Source organism: Camelina sativa, chromosome 18 (genome assembly GCF_030686135.1).
Source record: "Camelina sativa cultivar CO46 ecotype springtype chromosome 18, ASM3068613v1".
NCBI lineage: Eukaryota > Viridiplantae > Streptophyta > Magnoliopsida > Brassicales > Brassicaceae > Camelina > Camelina sativa.
The window spans coordinates 18590816-18608726 of NC_141897.1; the positions used below are offsets into that span (position 1 = coordinate 18590816).

Here is a 17911-nt window from a genome sequence, read left to right on the forward strand (position 1 = left end):
CCCAAAAAAGTGCGGGATTCTTCACGATTGCAAATCGAGCTTGCAAGACTCCAAATGCACGCTCTACATCTTTACGACATCCTTCTTGCCATTGATCAAAGAGTTTTGCTTTTCGACCACGTGGAAGTGTAATGGATTGGATGAAAGTTGCCCATTTGGGATAGATACCATCCGTTAGGTAGTACGCCATTTTGTATTGCCGTCCATTGACAACGTATCTAACTCTCGGAGCTCGGCCCTCTAGGATATCATCAAACACAGGGGAGCGGTCCAAGACGTTGATATCATTTAACGAACCAGGTGGTCCAAAAAATGCGTGCCAAATCCATAAATCTTGTGATGCCACAGCTTCTAGTACGATTGACGGTTTACCAGATCCACGTGTATATTGTCCTTTCCATGCAGTGGGACAATTCTTCCACTCCCAATGCATACAATCTATGCTCCCTATCATTCCGGGGAAACCGCGATGTTCTCCAATATTCAGTAATCGTTGGAGGTCTTCCGGTGTAGGTCTTCTCAGATACTCGTCGCCAAACAAATTTATAACTCCCTCAACAAAATGTAGAAGGCATTTGTGGGAGGTTGTTTCAGCGAGTCGTAAATATTCATCCACCGCATCTGCCGTATATCCGTAAGCCATCAAACGAATAGCTGCCGTACATTTCTGAAGTGCAGAAAGACCAAGCCTTCCAGTAGCATCTCGCCTTTGTCTGAAGTATGGGACTCCATTCTCAATAGCGGTAACAATACGAAGGAACAATGGTTTGTTCATTCTAAAGCGACGACGGAACATAGCGTTAGTGTAAGTTGGATTATCACTAAAATAATCATTCCACAACCGAGTGTGGCCTTCTTCACGGTCTCTCTCAATGTGCACTCTTCGGATTATTGGAGCTGGTGGTACATATGGGTGAGTGTAGTTGTATTGGATCATCTCCACTATACTATCAACTTCCTCTTCTACAATATCATCAACTTCTTGATCGGAACTCCAATTAGACATTTTTTTGCAATTTGGATATAGTAGAAGGCTTATGGGAAGTGTGATTTATTTTGTATAGGAAAAGGGTTTAGGTTACAAGGTATATTTGGTTGAGTAGTAGAAGTGAAAAGGTTGAGCAAAGGAAATTTTATTTGGTTGAGTAGTAGAAGTGAAGATAGGATGAAAGAGAAGAGAATAATCGGAAGAGAATAATCAGAAAGCATTGATGTAAAACGATGAAAGAGTAGGAGAAGTGAATATATAGTCTTAACAGCAAACACAAAGTACCAAGTGGGCAATACAACCCTTACAAAAGACAAAACAACACAAACAAATCTGTGACTGTCCTTGCAAGACACAAGACAACCAAAACAAAACAGAAGACAACAACTCACAACCCGTGTTACAAAACACCCCTCCACGGGTTACAAAAGAGTTAACAACTCACAGACCCGTGACAACAAGACAACAAGACAACAACTCACAGACCCGTGACAACAAGACAACAAGACAACAACTAAAAACAACACCCCTCCACGGGTGTAAACACAACACATCTATGTCTTTGACAACACATGTTTCCCTTCTCGTATCACCTTAATTTGTTGTCGCAAAACCTGAAACAAAAGAACAAAAAACAAAACAAGTGTTAAACAAACAACATATAGCATAAGTTTAATGAAAACAAGAGTTAAACACAAAAGAGGATAGTTACACACAAAAGAGTTAAACCCAAACCTAAGTGTTTGTCAACATTTGGTCAACGAGTTTGTCCCTAAGAAGTTGTTCGGCACTTGTTAGTTCAGTCTTGTTAAGGAGGCTGTCTAGCAGTCTCATTTTGCCGTGTCTCTCTTTAGCCGCTTGTTCTTGTTCTTTCATTGCAATGATCTTGTCTAGCTTACCAACAGAACCATCCTCTACATCAATAGTCACAGCCGGTTTCTTCCCTTTTTTCTTAGAAGCTTTAACCCCCGGAGGCCTCATCTCAGCTCCATCATTGCACTCTCCGGGTGAGGATGCTCCTGCTCCATCTGAAGCGAGTTTAGTACGCTTATGGCTACACTCCTCCGTGATCCATTTCTGATCATGCTTCAGTTCCCTCCAGCAATGTCCTAGCAGAAATGGCTTGCCCTTGTCGTTCTTGTAAAGCTCATACGCCATGCTCAATACATCATCTTCTGATTCTCCACTCTTTCTTCTTGAACTCGCTTGTGCGTAACAGCCCACAAACTTATTGACTCCATGGTTTATCTTGCTCCACCTAGCCTTACATTGTGTAGGCCCTCTTGCATTTGAAACAGATGACCCATAGTTAGCTTTGTAGTAGGCAGCAACCCTCTTCCAGAAACTTTGTAGCCGCTGCTCATTACTTACAACTGGATCCTTGCTTGTGTTTAACCAAGCGCTTATGAGGTTAACATCCTCCTCTGCAGTCCACCGCTTTCTTATTCCCCTTCCTTCGTCTTCTTCATCCTCATCAACCTCAACCTCGATACAATCATCATCTTCAGATGCCGGCCTAAACTGAAACGGCTGAGAAGAGAATCTAGGCCCACAGTTGACAGGCTGAGAAGAGAGGGTTTGGGTAAAGTTGACAGGCTGAGAAGAGAGGGTTTGGGTAAAGTGGACAGGCTGAGAAGAGAATGTATTTGGAAGAATTGGATTATCTTGGGAGTTAGAGTCTTTTTGAGAATTCATAAGATCAACAAAATATGTATGTGGATTACGAATAAGGCTTCTAGGATCCATTGGTTGTTTTAGTGAAAGCTGATGTTAAAAGAAAAGGGTTTGTATAGAAAAAGTTAATGGTTTATGTTAGTGCTAACATGGAGGGTTTATATTGAGCTCAAGTGGTTTTGGGTTTTCAAATTTATGGTTGTAAATTAACTACAACAACCACAAATTTATTACATTAAAACAACCTACTCGACAAGTATCTCTCTAATCAAGTACTATTCGTATTTAAGAACTCCAACAAACAAAAAAGCAATCATCAATGTCCTGACTTGACTATTACCTAATCTAACACTAATTCATCCCAACACACAATCGCAAACAATAACTATCAACAACATATGAAAGCTGTCGTACCATACCTTTTCAAATAAGAGAATCCAAAACGCTGCAGTCCGCTTCATGAATAATCATTCCAAATGATCTCCATTTGACCTCGCACAAACATGTAAAAATAGTCAATATAAATCACATAAACATAAACAAAAACATTGTACTCTTAACAAGAACAACAGAATAATCTCATAATAAAAAGCAAACCTCTGGTGGTTTCGAGAGGAGCTTAAAGAGCCCCACGAAGTTTCACCTTTTGCAACCTCTCCATGTTTACACTCTTTGGCTGCTCTAATGGCAATCCAAGAGCCTGTGCACAAATCAGCTGAAACTAGAAAGAGAAAACATCATCAGAAGCAGGGTTAGTAGTATAACTTGGTAAATCTCAAAATTCATGTAAAAGAAGAAAGAGAGATGAACATAGTTAATCAGTTAACTTACATAAGCCACAATGATGGTCGTCGGTTTTTCAACTCCTAAGAGGAAAATAAAAAAGCCATATCAACAGTTATTTCACTATATCAAAAAAGAGAGTAAATATGGGAGAGATTAGGAAAACAAACAAAGAGAAGACTCCACTCTTTCTCAACCATCACCGAGAGATCTTAGTCCCAGAAACCACAAAAGGTCTTGCGCTTTGGCAAGTCATCATCTCCATTGATGCCTTTATCTGCTAGTCAAGAGACAAATCCTTGAGGCTGATGCAACAAAAAAGAAAAGAAAACATGCATACCAAAAGTTAGCTAGAGACAAGAGATAAGAAACAAAATAACAAGACATATATATAATAAGCAAGTCTAAGCTCATGGCTGCAAACTTACTTGTCCCTTCATATTGCTGCTAGTTGTGATCCATCCTTTGACAAAACTTGCTGTTCGGGAGTAATTCCAAAAGAAGACCTGCAACAAAGAGAGAGAGAGTGAGACCCCCCCAAAAAAGAAAAGAAGTCGTTAAAATCAAACAGAGAGTGACAAGAATGAATAAAAACCCAAGAAGATCTTAGTGCCCTCCTCCTCAATCAAACCATCAGGGAGAGATCTTAGTATCCTCCTCAATCGCCGATCGATCAATACTACAGTTATCCTCCGCAATCAATCAATCTGGATTTACAAAAAAATATAATAATAGAAATATGAGTAAATATAAGGAATTCGAGTGAATGAAAAAAAAACCCTATGTAATAGAAATCAATTTAGAGATCAAACCCTAGAAGAAGTTGAGATTTCAGAGACGAAAGCCATGCTTCCAAAAAGCACCTGCGAGAGACAGAAGGAGAAGAAGAAGAAGAAGAAACAAGTTAGTAAAAAAAAAAACAGAGGAAGCAACACGATAAATCAATCACCGAAAGATCAAAGCCAAATCCTAGAAGAGGAACTCACCTAGAGGCCGTGTGAGCGACAATCAGATTAAACTTGCTTTAAAAAACCTGCAACAAGAGACGACGAAGAAACAAAACAAAAAAATCAGAGACGCGACGCGTTAAGAAAAAGAATAACAGAGCGATGCAATTGGATTGAGAGAGAGAGAGAACAAACCCTAGAAGGATAGGAACGAAACCCTTAAGAATGAAGAAGATCACTTGGGCAGACTGCTTAATCCAATTGATAACTCGATTCTTCTCTCTTTCTTCTTTTCCCGATTACATATGAATCGCCATTTCTTTCGCCGGAGTTCTCGAGAGAGAAGAGAGAGAGACTTTGGGGAAGAAAAGAAAAGAAAATGAGTAAAAAATAAAAAAAAAACGCTTTTATATTTAACAAACACCCATTCACAAGTCGCCACGTAGCGTTCTTCAAGTGTTGCTCAAACTCCTTCCCAGGGTATCGATTCTTCGATAATGGACCCATTTTTGGGTTGTTTAATATTATTTTGGGGCCCAAATAGTGGAGTAACTTTGTGAGTACTCCCCACTAATCATGCTCTAAGGGTTTATTAGTATAATCTTAAAACTAAACACAATTTTCCTAACCAAAAGCTTAATCTCATCACTCTCTCTCCCTCACTCACAAACAGTAAAAGTTCTTACAATCCCCTAAAGTTTTGTGTCTTTTTTTTTCTTAAAACTCATAAACTCCGACAATTTCGTGATTTGTTTTCTGTTTTTCGCCGGGAAAAAGAAAAAAAAAATGACGGCTTGTATAAGCAGTGGCGGAGGAGGAGCAGCAGCATACAGTTTCGAGTTAGAAAAAGTGAAGTCACCACCATCAAGCTCAACAACAACAACAACGAGAGCTACTTCACCATCATCAACAATCTCGGAATCATCAAACTCACCACTCGCAATCTCAACTAGGAAGCCAAGAACACAGAGGAAAAGACCAAACCAGACATACAACGAAGCAGCTGCTCTTCTCTCCTCTGCTTACCCAAACATCTTCTCCTCAAACTTGTCGACTTCTAAGCAAAAGACTTCCTCAAACTCTCATCACTTCTACGGGACAAATGTCAAATCACCACTCCTCAGTGACACCGACGACTCCTCTGATTTGCTTCTCCCTTACGAATCAATCGAAGAACCTGATTTCCTGTTCCATCACCACCCGACGATTCAATCCAAGTCGGAGTTTTTCTCCTCCGAGCTCAAAGAAGTCAACTCCGGCGGTGGGAGTTACGTTAATCAGATCGAAAAGCTCGATTTTTCCGACGAGTTCGATGCTGAATCGATCCTCGACGAAGAAGTCGAGGAAGGGATCGATAGTATAATGGGGACTGTGGTGGAATCGAATTCTAATTTGGGGATTTACGAATCTACGGTCCCGGCGATCAACCGTGGTGGAAGAAGCTCTAATCGAATCGGCAAATTAGAACAACAGCTGATGATAATCAATTCATGGAACCGAAGCTCATCTAACAACGGATTCAAACTACCATTAGGTCTTGGCTTAAAAGGAGCTCTCAGAGAGAACAATGACCCAAACTTGTATAAATTTCACACCGTCGATTTCGAACAGATCTCGCCGCGGATTCAAACTGAAACCGCGATCGCAGTCGCAACCGCCGTCGCTGACGATGAGAAAAAGCCGATGGGAGGAGGAGGAGAGAAGAGCAAGAAGACGACGACGAAGAAGAAGAAGAAGATGACGGCGTTGGTAACGGAGTCGAAGAGCTCGTCGGCGGAGGAGACTATTACTAGTACTGCGGAGGAGACGACGAGGAGTTGTGAGAAGAGAACAACGACAGGTCCGTTGTTGAAGCTTGATTACGACGGCGTTTTGGAAGCTTGGTCTGATAAAACGTCGCCGTTTCCTGATGACATCCTTGGAACGGAAGCTGCTACTGGTATCGACGTCAATGTATGTACACTCTGTTCTATAACTCTTCTTTAGTTTAATCACGCCGTTAAATTTCGATATTTCTATGTTTTATTTTTATTTTTTAATAATTAGTTTTGTCTGATACTATTAATTTAAATTATTACGTAACTTATATTTTTGAGATTCTGTTTTGGACTAGTTATATTCTGCCACGTGGCTCTATAGTCGTGTGTTCTGTGCAATTAAGCTATATCAGTAGTTTTTGAAGTAGTAGTAGTAGTATCTGACAAGAATTTATTAATTTTTTTTGTGGAAAGTTCTTAAACTTTTTTCTTGTAACGTTTTTTTTTATAAACCCTTTGACTTTGGTACATGGTCTTTTACTCTTTTTTTTATTTTTCCTAACTTTTATTTTTTTTCTGATTTCAATCAATTAACTAAATTTTAAAAAGCTGCTTTTTATTTGTCCAAGGAGAACTTTATAGACCTGTGCACGTGAATTTTCACGTATAGGATAAATTAAAGAGGTTCGAAAATTTTATTTTCTATATATCCACTTCGTAGAATTTTACTCTTTTTAGCATAAAAGTAAACAACAATGCTAACATGGGATTCATTCCCACTTTAGCCGTATCTATTTTAATAGAACAGTGCCTACACAGGTTAATTTACAAGGTTAATCAGACTATATGATTGATGATGATGACATTGATTGGGATTTTTTTTTTGTTACTGTTGATGTTGGAAGTGAACTGATGTGGTGTCTTTTGGGGCAGGCTAGATTAGCTCAAATTGATCTGTTCGGAGATAGTGGGATGCGAGAAGCAAGTGTTTTGAGGTACAAAGAGAAGCGTCGAACTCGTCTGTTTTCGAAGAAGATCCGATACCAAGTTCGCAAACTCAATGCTGATCAACGTCCTCGAATGAAGGTATCTCAACCATCTTAATTCGTGGTTAAAAAAACATGTAGGTTTTTTTTTTTACCATCCATTCGTATTTTTGTTTTAATTGTTCCTAAACTGGTTTTTGAAGATTACTTTAAAGTTCTAGTGTAGATGGAGTTATGATTTTTTTTTCTTTTTGAATAAAGATAAAATAAAGTTTTCTATTGGGTATCTTTCATGAACCAAATCGAACAAGTAAAGGGAAAGTGTTTCCCTGGGAAACTACTAATTTGATTAAAACTGTTTAATATGAAAACTGTCATCTAAAGGGAAGAAAAGGTTAATTGTGTACACTTCTAATGACAACAAACCAAGTAATAACGTTACATTGGGGTCAAGGGATATATCATATACACATTGGATTTTGATTAAGACAAGAACCTAATAATATTAATGTTTCACTTCTTTTTGTGGTTGGTGATGGGATGGGAACAGGGACGATTTGTGAGAAGGCCCAATGAGAGCACTCCAAGTGGACAAAGATAACAAGGATAAATGAGCCTAAAGATTCAGAGTCCTTTTATCTATCTTTTCTCTTTTTCCAATGTTTATTCCTTTTTAGTTTTTGTATTAAAAAATTTTGCACCCTCCTTTTTTTGGTCTTAATTTTATGGTCCCTTTGGTTTATAATTTAGGTTTTTAGTACTTAAATAAGGATGTATATGAGGGAAGTTTGCTGTAGAGAGTGGGGGATCAAAACAAATAAAAAAGCTTTTTGATATTAATAAAAACATAAATATCAAGGTTTTAATGACTGACTCATGAAGCAATGAATGTGGGAGAGGCTCAACAACAAAAAAAAGTTTCAGAGACAAGACATGGACTTTTTCACCAATCCCAATGGCTCAAACTATGCAAGCAGGGCCTTGTCCACCTGCTTGTTTCACTGCCCATTGCTTGTTTGAGTCATCAAAACCGGTGACAAATCATTCATACGTCCCAAAGATCTGTCGTTTCTCTTCTTTAACAATGAAAACATTATAATGAGAAAAACACATACTTCCCCTTTTCAAAGAGAAAAGCAGGAGATTGCAGAGAGTTGCAAATTTAGAACGCTCATCACAAGGAATGTGTAAAGCTCATTGATCGTATACATAATACTAAGAAGATATCGTTTGTTATATATATATGCATGAAACAAGAGAAGACATAAAATCAAACCAAATGATCCAATCAATTCAAGGGTAAATATTTTCAGCCCAATGTCCTTGTTGAGACACCTAGTTGCATTCCAACACGAACTAGTGTCTCTAAGGACCGACCACTGTTAACCAAGAGATCCTCATCGATCCGGATCGAGTCCTGCAAAATGTGTTAATTAAGTGAAAAAAATAAGGTTGATGCAGATTGAAAAAGAAAAATCCAGTGAATGCAATAAAAGCATAAAATTGTTTTTAAGCACTTAAACACTAACCTTTTCGAAGACGCATATAACAGTGCTTCCACCAAAAGAGAAATAACCAAGCTGCAAGTTAAGATGAGGTTAGAAATTTTTTATTGAAGTGTTTCTTGAGAAAAGTGAAACTTGCTTACTTCGTCCCCTTTCTTCACACGCTCTCCTTCCTTTCTAACAAAATTGATGCTACCAACCATTGTTGCACCGATTGCTACAAAAGCTACCTGTTACATTATATTGATGTGATGTTGTCATATATATTATTATTCTGGTTTCTCCTTTCTGGAATCTAAGCCACATATCAAGAAAGCAAGATTGTGAGTATTATACTGGTTACGAACCTTTCCAAACTCCGCTGTTGATATAATGGCAACAGTCCGTTTATTTTCAGTGAAAACATTACAGTATTTGCTATTGACTGCAATCGGATTAACCTACAAGGCGGTATAAAAAAAATCAAAAGTGAGAGTCATAAGATCATAAGAAAGCATGATGGAGATGAGAAGAAATAACTTGGACTAAGTAAAGGCAGAGACAGATGCATAACCACATACCGTATATAAGCTTCCAGAAAGATCCACAAACTTTTCAATGATTCCTGAGACAGGGACATGAAACCTATGATAATCCTGTAACATTGTCAAGAAATGCTTCAGTCAACTCTGTAATGTTTTTAGCCTATGAGTCTGTGTTTCAGTTGGAAAATATCCAGTCTCGCCGCACCTGTGGTGCTAGTCGGAATATCACCAAAGATCCATCAAGAAAGGCATTTGGATGCACACTCTTCCCAAGGAGGCCTCTAATTGAAAACTTCCGGCCCTATCAATGCAGAATCAATACATACAGAAATATTAGAATGTGTTGCAACTTATATCAGCTAATTCATTTGTTTAGAGAGTCTCTAATCCTGCATAATAATTATACCTTGATCCAGAATCGGGTGCTATCTTCGACCGACTGAAATGCCATTAATCGACAATCAGCAGCACATACAGCAACATCATTGCGGTTCAAGCAAGCAATTGGTCTTGCACCAGGTTTCAGTTCCCGGATGAAGAATTCATTGAACGTCTGCAAGTACAAAACTCATCATTCTTTTTATACTTAGTCATTTGCTATTATGGCTTTCTTGGGAAACTCATACTGTGAGTCTAAGAACTAGACACATTTGGATTTAGTGTTATAGCTATAAATCAGATTTTCTTACATACCTTAAAGTGCTGCAGAGGATACTTTACTTCAGCCATGTTTATTTGATCCTGCAACAGACAAAAAAAACTTAATTCCAAGTTCATCAACAAAGCAACACATTATAGCTTAGTAAATAGTAACTTTTCATGCCTTAAAGAACTCGAGAAAGCTTCGTATTTTTTGGGCAGATTCAGCTGAGTTCATTTTCTTCCCCTGCTTCTCAGAAAGTCTCTGCAGAATCTCCTTTGCCCCTGGGTCAAGAAGATCAATCAAGCATTCAATAATTGTATTATTTTGTTATACTGCATCATGGCGAGAACGTGGAGCTTTTAGGCACAACAAAACTGTGTACTGACAAGACAATAGCTAATCATATAGGTCAGAATGGTCATGTGCATTTAAGAGGTAAGAGTGCAAAATAGTTTACCTTGATCCATAAGTCGAAGTCCAATTTTAGACTGGTATATAGCTCTCATGGACAGAACAATCTTTGAGTCAATCAACTCTTCCACAAGTCTCTTACTCTTCCTGTCAATCACCTAAAGCAAGAAGCAAAACACGTTAGTAAAGTGAAAACATTTGTTCTTCGTCAGAGATAAGAAAAACAAAAATTCATGAGTAACAAAAGAAGGATACCACAATATGTGAAGCACTTGAACCAGTATTCAAACCAACGTCATAAGTTGATAAGTGTGTCCATTCACTTAGTTTGAACATCCATCTGAACAAAACGTTGAAAACATGATGTGTCAATAAGGGAAGACTATAAATTGTTTTTAAAGATGTCTGGTTAATGAGGTTTAAAGAAAGAGACTTCTCACCCATATGAAGCTTGTCTATCAGTCAAGAACCCTCCGGTCATCACTTGATTACCCGTTCCTTCATCAAAACAAAGAGTCATATGAATCATCGCGTTGAGCTTGTCAGAGAGTTGAGCCTCACCACACACGGGGCAGTTATTTATAATTGGCTCCCTGCATTAGAGAATTCAATTTTAATAGTACTCCAGGAGGTGTATACATTGATTTGTTGTGAAAATAATTAATTACTTTTCTTGTTGAAGAGCAAGAAGCGCAGCCAACTCGTCAATGGTCACAACACCGTCACCATTCAGATCAGCAGCTCTGAACAAGTCCTCTTTCTGGTAAATAAGTCAGTGAAAACATCAAGTCCACCTTCAGCAGAAATGCAGCAATCTAGCATCTCGATCTGCTGAGCGGCATAGTTTTATTACACTTGAAACTTTCAAACACACTAAATTGTGCTAAAAGAGACAAAAAAAAAAAATACTTTCATGCACCTACTAATGGCATAGGTGTGACAAAGATGCTTTAAAGTCTAACCTTTTTAGCAGCTACTAAATTTCCAAAAGCCTTTATTAAATCAGAGAACTCTGAAAACGAGAGTTGTCCATCTTCATTGTAGTCCTGCACATTTTCAAACAACTCCAACTATTAAAACTGTTTATTTCTGATACTCTAAAAAATGTTGTTTAAGAGAAGCAAGAAACATTGAAGTGTGCCATAGAAAGAACATACCACTATGGACAAGATACGTTTTGCAAACCGCTTCTCGGTTTCAACAGGATCCTGCAAAGATTTAAGCAACCAAAACATCAGACACCATTGCTCTTTCATTTTCTCAAAGTTTTTTTTTTCACTAGTAGTATATACCTCAATAGCGCAAGAAAGGGAAATGGTGCCAACAACTTTGGATGATGTTGGATCTAACAAGTCAAATGACTTAGAAGCCGACTCAGGTTCCTGTATCATGCCAAAGAATGCGAAATTTCTCATCTATGCTATATCATTCATGGCCTTGTAACATTTTACTACAATATCAAGCTACAAATTTAATAGCTGACCTGAACTACAAAATCGAATATATCAAGCTCACAATAACCGACGATTTTGTTCCTCGAGAGCTTATTGGTCTGCACCAAGAAAGGATGATCCTTTAATATCAAAGAGGCAAATATCATGAGTAAACTCAAAAAATCTGGATAATAGAGAAACCTCAAATACTGAAATCCTAACGAGACTTGGTCCATTTTTCTCCAAGAGAAGCTTCTTTTCCTATATACAGAGAGAAAACAACAAACCGTATTTTAGATTAGACGACAGAAGTGTAGAAACAGAACCAAAAGTAATATAAAAGACATGGTTCAGAACGACTTACAGAGTTCCAAATTGGCTTCTCTGTACTGCAAATTAAACAAAAGACAGAACATTATTTATCAGTACTCCTTGGAACTTTTACGAGGAAGATTTACAATAAAAAAAATGAAAGCTAAGCAGAGACTTACGTATCTGAGATCTCAGTTCTAAAAGTCTGTTCACCAAACGAAACACAAGCGAGCCACTTGTCCTTAAACTTCATATCCGCCTGGAGAGAAACAAAAACTACACTTTTCACATCACTAAAAACGTAAAACGTAAAAATAAAATTAAAAAAAAAAACCCTAAGATGAACGAACGAACGAAATCGTATTTCATACGCCAATGAGAGTGAGAAGGGCAATGCCGGAGAAATCCTCGGCGGATACAGCTTTTTGATTAACCACTCCGGCAGAGTTTCGAGAACAACGACTACGTAGATGACGACGGTGAGTGCGAAACTTTTGAAGCTTCTGTATTAGCCTTGACCTTCGCGATCCTTTAGCCTCCCTTGAGTTTCCGTTTCCCATAATACCTCTCTGTTTTTTCTTTCCTAACGCACCTGGGAAGATTGATTAACGGATCGAAGAGAGAGAGAGAGAGAGAGAGAGAGAGAGAGATATGTTACAAAATGTTACAAAATGTGACCGTCTCTTATATTTATTTATATGCCATACTCTGTTTTTATTATTATTCGGCTCTGTTTTTTTTTTGGGTTGGTTCAAAGATTCGGCTGTGGTTATATAAAAATAAAAATTATAAAGATAGGAATACAAATCGGAATGTTTTTCAGTGGTCATATCTTCCACCTTCTACGCTACAGAACGTTTTTGCAATTTTCTATACTAAATGAGCATATAAACAAAAATCTTTGATGATTTTGTTTTCTATGTAAAGTTATTATAACTTATAAGCATATAAAGAGTTTTCAAGTGGTGCGTAGTGATCCAAAGGTTCATCCTAAAATTTGAAGGATCAAAATGTGACTGTTCTTTTTTTTTAGGAAAAAATAATAATAAAAAAATACATTACGAAGGTCTACGTAGTGTTAACTTAGCATTCAACACAATGAACTCTGCGACCGTATTTCAAATAACTCGAGTGGCTATTTCAATTAGTCAACACAGGCAATATTTATAAATATACTTGTTGAGTTGTTGATATAAAAGCTCACATTTGAAGAAGAGTTTTGAAAATGTTTATACTGATTGACCTCTTCTAAAATAGTCAGTCTTGGTGCTTTCCTTTGTTGTAAAGCGTGTGATTAGGTAAGACTCTTGAATCTGATTCTATTCGTGGTCAAGGCTGTCCATTGTTGAGTGATTGATTCTCTTATCAAACAATATTTTTAAAAGAGATAGAGAGAAACGTTTTAAAATCATTGAATACATAAATACTCAATTCAAGAAACGAGTAGCTTACTTACTTTACTAGCTAGCTATTTCTATGCTTAAGCTCCTTTCAAGCTATAATACTTTAGGACCAACGGTGGGACATGACCAGGGTCTCACTGGACGAATATTCCAAGTTTCTCTAGAGGGGTCGAAAACGCTGAGGTAGCCGGAGGTACTGAGACAATAGAGCACACCATTCGAGAAGACACATTTGGTCCACATGCCTCTGGGTGGCTGGGTTCTAAATCGATGGACTTTCCATACGGTTTCACCAGGCCGCCAAGAAGTAATCACAGAATTTTCGTGACTATAGCTGGTTAACGAGATCACCAAACAACTACTTGATGTAGGAGCGGCTGAAGAAGATAACTGATTAACTGAGAAACTGCCAGACCTTTTGGGTAAGTTGATACGCTCCCGGGTAAACGGGTTAAAGAAAAAACCGGGTTCGAGTAATTAGCTGAAGAAGACACAAGCAACCAACCATCCTTATCCTTAGAACAAGATATTTCACTGCCCTTTAACCCCTTAAACTCCGGAGAAGTTTGGTAGTATGTTTGAGACCGTGATGGGTCGAAACTCCGGAGAAGTTTGGTAGTATGTTTGAGACCGTGATGGGTCGAAAAGAATGTACTTTCCTCTTTTTAGATAAAAAATCCAAGGAAGAGGGGGCTGTAACTTCCTCTTCCTGACAGAAACAGCTGCTTCACACCATGTCTTGCAGACAACCGAGGCTTGTATGTTAGCTTTTAATCCGAGGCGGGACAATATCGCTTGCAAGAGATTTGATGGAATATTTAGTTCCCATAATCCTGTAATACACTTCTTCTTTTGATCCATGGTTTTCTCTACCGCATCCGAAAGTTACAAGAATTTAAGGTAAGATCAAACGTAAGAAGGCAAAACCTAAACCCTACTTCAGATTTCGATTGAGAAAAGTAGTAAGAAAAGTAAATAGGCGGTGGTATATATTCTCGTAAAAAATAATGTACAATGTATTTTTACATTTTTTTTTGCAAATATACCAAAGAATCTGTTATTAACTTGCTATTATAAAGAAAAAAAAAAGGAAAAAAGGAAATGATCCAGATCATTAATATTCTGTTACGCACGTTTTGAGGGTGACGAAGAAGCTTATTGTAAAAAAGAAAAAGAAAAAAAAAACAATTCTTGTTATCGTTGTGTTTCCGTTTATTGTCTTTGCTCTCAGATCACATCATTACCCACATCCACAAATCAGCATTTTCCCACCCAGATCACGTACGATACGTATATTATTTATCAGAAAGGTGTCCGATCGATCGAATGGGAACGTTCACGAGCTTACGAAAAGCCTATGGAGCGCTTAAGGATACCACCACGGTTGGTCTCGCTAAGGTCAACAGCGAATTCAAGGTCACTAATTTTCTTGATTTCACCATTTTTGTAAATCTTGAAAATTTAAAATATGAAAAAAGATTCAGATTCTATATAAAAAATGATCATTGATGCATGTTTTTGATCGTTAATGTATAGGATTTAGATATTGCGATCGTCAAGGCAACGAATCATGTTGAATCTCCACCAAAAGAACGTCATGTTCGTAGTAAGTTAATTCCTCTGTTCTTGTCTAAATCTCACAAATTTAACATTACTATAAATGATATGATGTGTAAAATGTAACGACGATTTTTTTTTTTTTTGCTTTAATTTCTATAGAAATATTCTCTGCGACATCTGTGATACAACCACGAGCAGATGTAGCTTATTGCATTCATGCATTATCAAAAAGATTATCCAAAACTCGCAATTGGGTTGTAAGTTCTCTTCTTATAAACATGATTCTGAATTTTAATTAAAAACGCATTTTTATTTGTAAAGTTTTTTTGAATTAATTTGACAAATCACACAGGTTGCAATGAAGGTGTTAATAGTAATTCACAGAACATTAAGAGAAGGTGATCCAACATTTAGAGAAGAGCTTCTTAATTACTCACACAGAAGACATATCCTCAGAATTTCTAACTTCAAAGACGACACAAGTCCTCTTGGTGAATATAACTAACTCTCTCTGCATTTGTATAGTTCTTGTTGATACATATATTCTCAGAAGCTTGAATGTTTTTGATGCTTGCAGCCTGGGACTGTTCTGCTTGGGTTAGAACATACGCGCTCTTTCTAGAAGAGCGGCTTGAGTGTTATCGAGTTTTAAAGTATGACATCGAGGCAGAGCGTTTGCCTAAAGCTTCAGGTGCAGCTTCCAAGGTTTGTTGCCTCTTCCTAGCTAACTACTACTCATCATGAAAAAATATTTATTAGAAATGTTTTAATAGAAACATTTGTTCAAATGGTCATGTAGACGCATAGAACAAGGATGTTGTCTGGTGAAGATCTGTTAGAACAGTTGCCTGCGTTGCAACAGCTTCTTTACCGGCTTATTGGATGTCAAGTAAAGTCATATATGCAGATTCAGTTTTGTTTTTTTTGTTTTACTATGGAGAAGATTTCTTTCTTATTTGTTTTCAGCTTTGCAGCCTGAAGGAGCAGCTTATAGCAACTATCTAATCCAATATGCTCTTGCATTGGTACTTAAAGAAAGCTTCAAAATCTATTGTGCTATCAATGATGGAATCATTAATCTTGTTGACATGGTCTGTTCTGTTCCAAAAAAATCAGTTTCGTTACTTGATTTCACTAGCTCTGCGCTTTCTATTCATAGATTGTAGTTTTTCTCTATGTCATTGTAGTTCTTTGAGATGTCAAGACATGATGCAGTTAAAGCTCTGAATATATATAAACGGGCTGGTCAACAGGTGAAGCAACTTCAAATCTTTCTTCTAATTCTTAAATATATATTAAGCTTACTTTCATAGATGTTAAGCTTTGCTTATTGATTTTTTTCTATGCATAGGCTGAAAATTTGGCTGAGTTTTATGATTACTGCAAAGGGCTAGAGCTTGCAAGGAACTTTCAGTTCCCAACCTTAAGACAAGTTGGTTCTCATTCTTTTGGATCAGTTTTATATCTGTGAAACTGTTCACTTCTCACTTATCTAAAAACCTGTTTCAGCCTCCTCCTTCGTTTCTCGCAACAATGGAAGAGTACATTAAAGAAGCACCTCAGAGTGGTTCTGTACAGAAAAAACTGGTAAAGGAAACTTCATCTCTCATCATATTTTCAATTCTTGGTTGAATTTAATGCTGATGATCATGGTGGTCTTCTTAGGATTTTGACATTTTGTTCTGTTTTAATAACAGGAGTATCAAGAAAAAGAGGAAGAAGAACAAGAACAAGAAGAAGAACAGCCTGAAGAACCTGCAGAAGAAGAAAACCAAAACGAAAACACCGAAAATGATCAGCCGCTTATCGAAGAAGAGGAAGCAGAGCCTAAAGAAGAGAAAGAAGAGGAAGAAGCTAAACCTTCACCATTGATAGACACTGATGACTTACTAGTGAGTCTTCATCATCCCTATACATTGTAGTTAATACCAAACATATACTCATTGACACTTTTCCTTGGATTGGTGCAGGGTCTGCATGAAATAAATCCAAAAGCTGCAGAGATAGAGCAAAACAATGCATTCGCTCTCGCAATATATCCACCAGGTAGAAAAAATAACCATTTTAGTAACATCTAGGCCCTTTGTCAAACATTAACACAATTGATGATAATTTTTCTCTACAGGACATGAAACTTCAGGTCCATCAAATAGTCTAAGCTTAATAGAAGCAGGAGGAAGTGGTTGGGAACTTGCACTAGTCACACCACAGAACAATAATAATAACAACAACCCTCGTCCTACAATAGCTACAAAACTCGTAAGTCTCACATTCTAATTTGAACTCATTAATTTTCTATTAATACTCATGTGGTATATCTGTTCACAGGGTGGAGGATTTGACAATCTTCTACTAGACAGTCTCTACGAAGACGATACAGCAAGAAGACAGATCCAACTAACCAACGCAGGTTACGGATTTGGAGCCACAGCTACAGCCATAGAACCAGCCTTATCGACTCCTAACCCTTTTGGGATGCAACAAGATCCTTTTGCAATGTCTAATAACATGGCTCCACCAACCAACGTTCAAATGGCAATGCAACAACAGCAAATGATGATGATGAATAATCAAAGTCCATATAACAACAACTACTCACCGTACCACCATCATCAGTTCTCACCAAATCCTTCTTCTTCTTCATTGCCTAACCCATTTGGTGACTTCCTCGCTCTCCCAGCTCCTCCTTCATCTGGTACTCAACAACAACACAATCAGCATCATATGCTGCTTTAGAGAAAGGTCATCTCAGTGTGACTCGTCACTTCTTTTATCTTCTTCTTGATTTCGATTTGATTCAGGTTATTATTTATTATTCTTTCATTCTTTTCTAGAATTTAAACTCTTCAACATTTTCAGGATTTTTCTTCTTTCCGTTATTTTGAATACTTATTTCAGCTTAATATACCTTAATTCATTTGTATTTCTCCCTATATTCATGTTTTGTCCACAATAAATTGGAGTAAGGCGCAAAAAAAGGAGGAA

General features: G+C 37.5%; 4 protein-coding genes across 6 annotated transcripts; 2 read left to right on the top strand and 2 right to left on the bottom strand.

Moving 5' to 3' along the window:
- Positions 1-1366: 1366 nt before the first annotated feature.
- On the bottom strand, positions 1367-3175 carry LOC104761795 (glutathione S-transferase T3). 2 transcript variants are annotated; one of them, XM_087499430.1, is made up of 3 exons: positions 3082-3175; positions 1724-2617; positions 1367-1602 (listed from the first exon to the last, which is right to left on the bottom strand). In XM_087499430.1, the coding sequence occupies exons 1-2, from the start codon at positions 3121-3123 to the stop codon at positions 1724-1726; spliced, it is 936 nt and encodes a 311-aa protein (XP_087355556.1). In that variant the 5' UTR covers positions 3124-3175; the 3' UTR covers positions 1367-1602. The 2 variants fall into 2 exon arrangements, with proteins under 2 accessions (XP_087355556.1, XP_010483222.1); XM_010484920.2 differs by lacking the exon at positions 3082-3175 and having other exon boundaries at positions 1724-2734.
- Positions 3176-4617: 1442 nt separating this feature from the next.
- Positions 4618-8001, top strand: LOC104761794 (protein CHLOROPLAST IMPORT APPARATUS 2). 2 transcript variants are annotated; one of them, XM_010484918.3, is made up of 3 exons: positions 4618-6345; positions 7083-7235; positions 7686-8001. In XM_010484918.3, the coding sequence occupies exons 1-3, from the start codon at positions 5179-5181 to the stop codon at positions 7734-7736; spliced, it is 1371 nt and encodes a 456-aa protein (XP_010483220.1). In that variant the 5' UTR covers positions 4618-5178; the 3' UTR covers positions 7737-8001. The 2 variants fall into 2 exon arrangements, 1 of the variants encoding a protein (XP_010483220.1); XR_015588971.1 differs by having other exon boundaries at positions 5060-6345; positions 7088-7235.
- A 295-nt stretch (positions 8002-8296) lies between these two features.
- LOC104761796 (phosphatidylserine decarboxylase proenzyme 2-like) lies at positions 8297-12711 on the bottom strand. Its single transcript, XM_010484921.3, has 21 exons — positions 12335-12711; positions 12143-12222; positions 12016-12040; positions 11853-11912; positions 11702-11770; positions 11511-11600; positions 11376-11426; positions 11181-11264; positions 10887-10978; positions 10659-10811; positions 10474-10558; positions 10265-10376; positions 9988-10088; positions 9858-9905; positions 9571-9717; positions 9370-9465; positions 9201-9275; positions 8988-9080; positions 8784-8870; positions 8665-8715; positions 8297-8552 (listed from the first exon to the last, which is right to left on the bottom strand). Exons 1-21 carry the CDS (start codon positions 12521-12523, stop codon positions 8445-8447), a joined length of 1896 nt encoding a protein of 631 aa, XP_010483223.2. The 5' UTR covers positions 12524-12711; the 3' UTR covers positions 8297-8444.
- A 1756-nt stretch (positions 12712-14467) lies between these two features.
- LOC104761797 (putative clathrin assembly protein At5g57200) lies at positions 14468-17847 on the top strand. The gene is made up of 14 exons (XM_010484922.2): positions 14468-14782; positions 14903-14972; positions 15086-15183; positions 15279-15417; positions 15504-15631; positions 15726-15815; positions 15901-16017; positions 16114-16179; positions 16278-16358; positions 16436-16513; positions 16624-16818; positions 16897-16972; positions 17052-17185; positions 17255-17847. Exons 1-14 carry the CDS (start codon positions 14693-14695, stop codon positions 17660-17662), a joined length of 1770 nt encoding a protein of 589 aa, XP_010483224.1. The 5' UTR covers positions 14468-14692; the 3' UTR covers positions 17663-17847.
- The last annotated feature ends 64 nt before the right edge of the window (positions 17848-17911 follow it).

Bases quoted from the DNA above. Each gene is read 5' to 3' on its own strand.
- LOC104761795 (XM_010484920.2), bottom strand. From the start codon at position 2,734: ATGGATCCTAGAAGCCTTATTCGTAATCCACATACATATTTTGTTGAT.
- LOC104761794 (XM_010484918.3), top strand. From the start codon at position 5,179: ATGACGGCTTGTATAAGCAGTGGCGGAGGAGGAGCAGCAGCATACAGT. The intron at 6,346-7,082 runs GTATGTACACTC...CTTTTGGGGCAG, and splicing joins CTACTGGTATCGACGTCAAT to GCTAGATTAGCTCAAATTGA. The intron at 7,236-7,685 runs GTATCTCAACCA...GGATGGGAACAG, and splicing joins ATCAACGTCCTCGAATGAAG to GGACGATTTGTGAGAAGGCC.
- LOC104761796 (XM_010484921.3), bottom strand. From the start codon at position 12,523: ATGGGAAACGGAAACTCAAGGGAGGCTAAAGGATCGCGAAGGTCAAGG. The intron at 9,276-9,369 runs GTGCGGCGAGAC...ACAATGTTACAG, and splicing joins TATTCCGACTAGCACCACAG to GATTATCATAGGTTTCATGT. The intron at 8,716-8,783 runs GTAAGCAAGTTT...CTTAACTTGCAG, and splicing joins GTGTGAAGAAAGGGGACGAA to CTTGGTTATTTCTCTTTTGG.
- LOC104761797 (XM_010484922.2), top strand. From the start codon at position 14,693: ATGGGAACGTTCACGAGCTTACGAAAAGCCTATGGAGCGCTTAAGGAT. The intron at 15,418-15,503 runs GTGAATATAACT...TGATGCTTGCAG, and splicing joins AGACGACACAAGTCCTCTTG to CCTGGGACTGTTCTGCTTGG. The intron at 16,018-16,113 runs GTCTGTTCTGTT...ATGTCATTGTAG, and splicing joins TCATTAATCTTGTTGACATG to TTCTTTGAGATGTCAAGACA.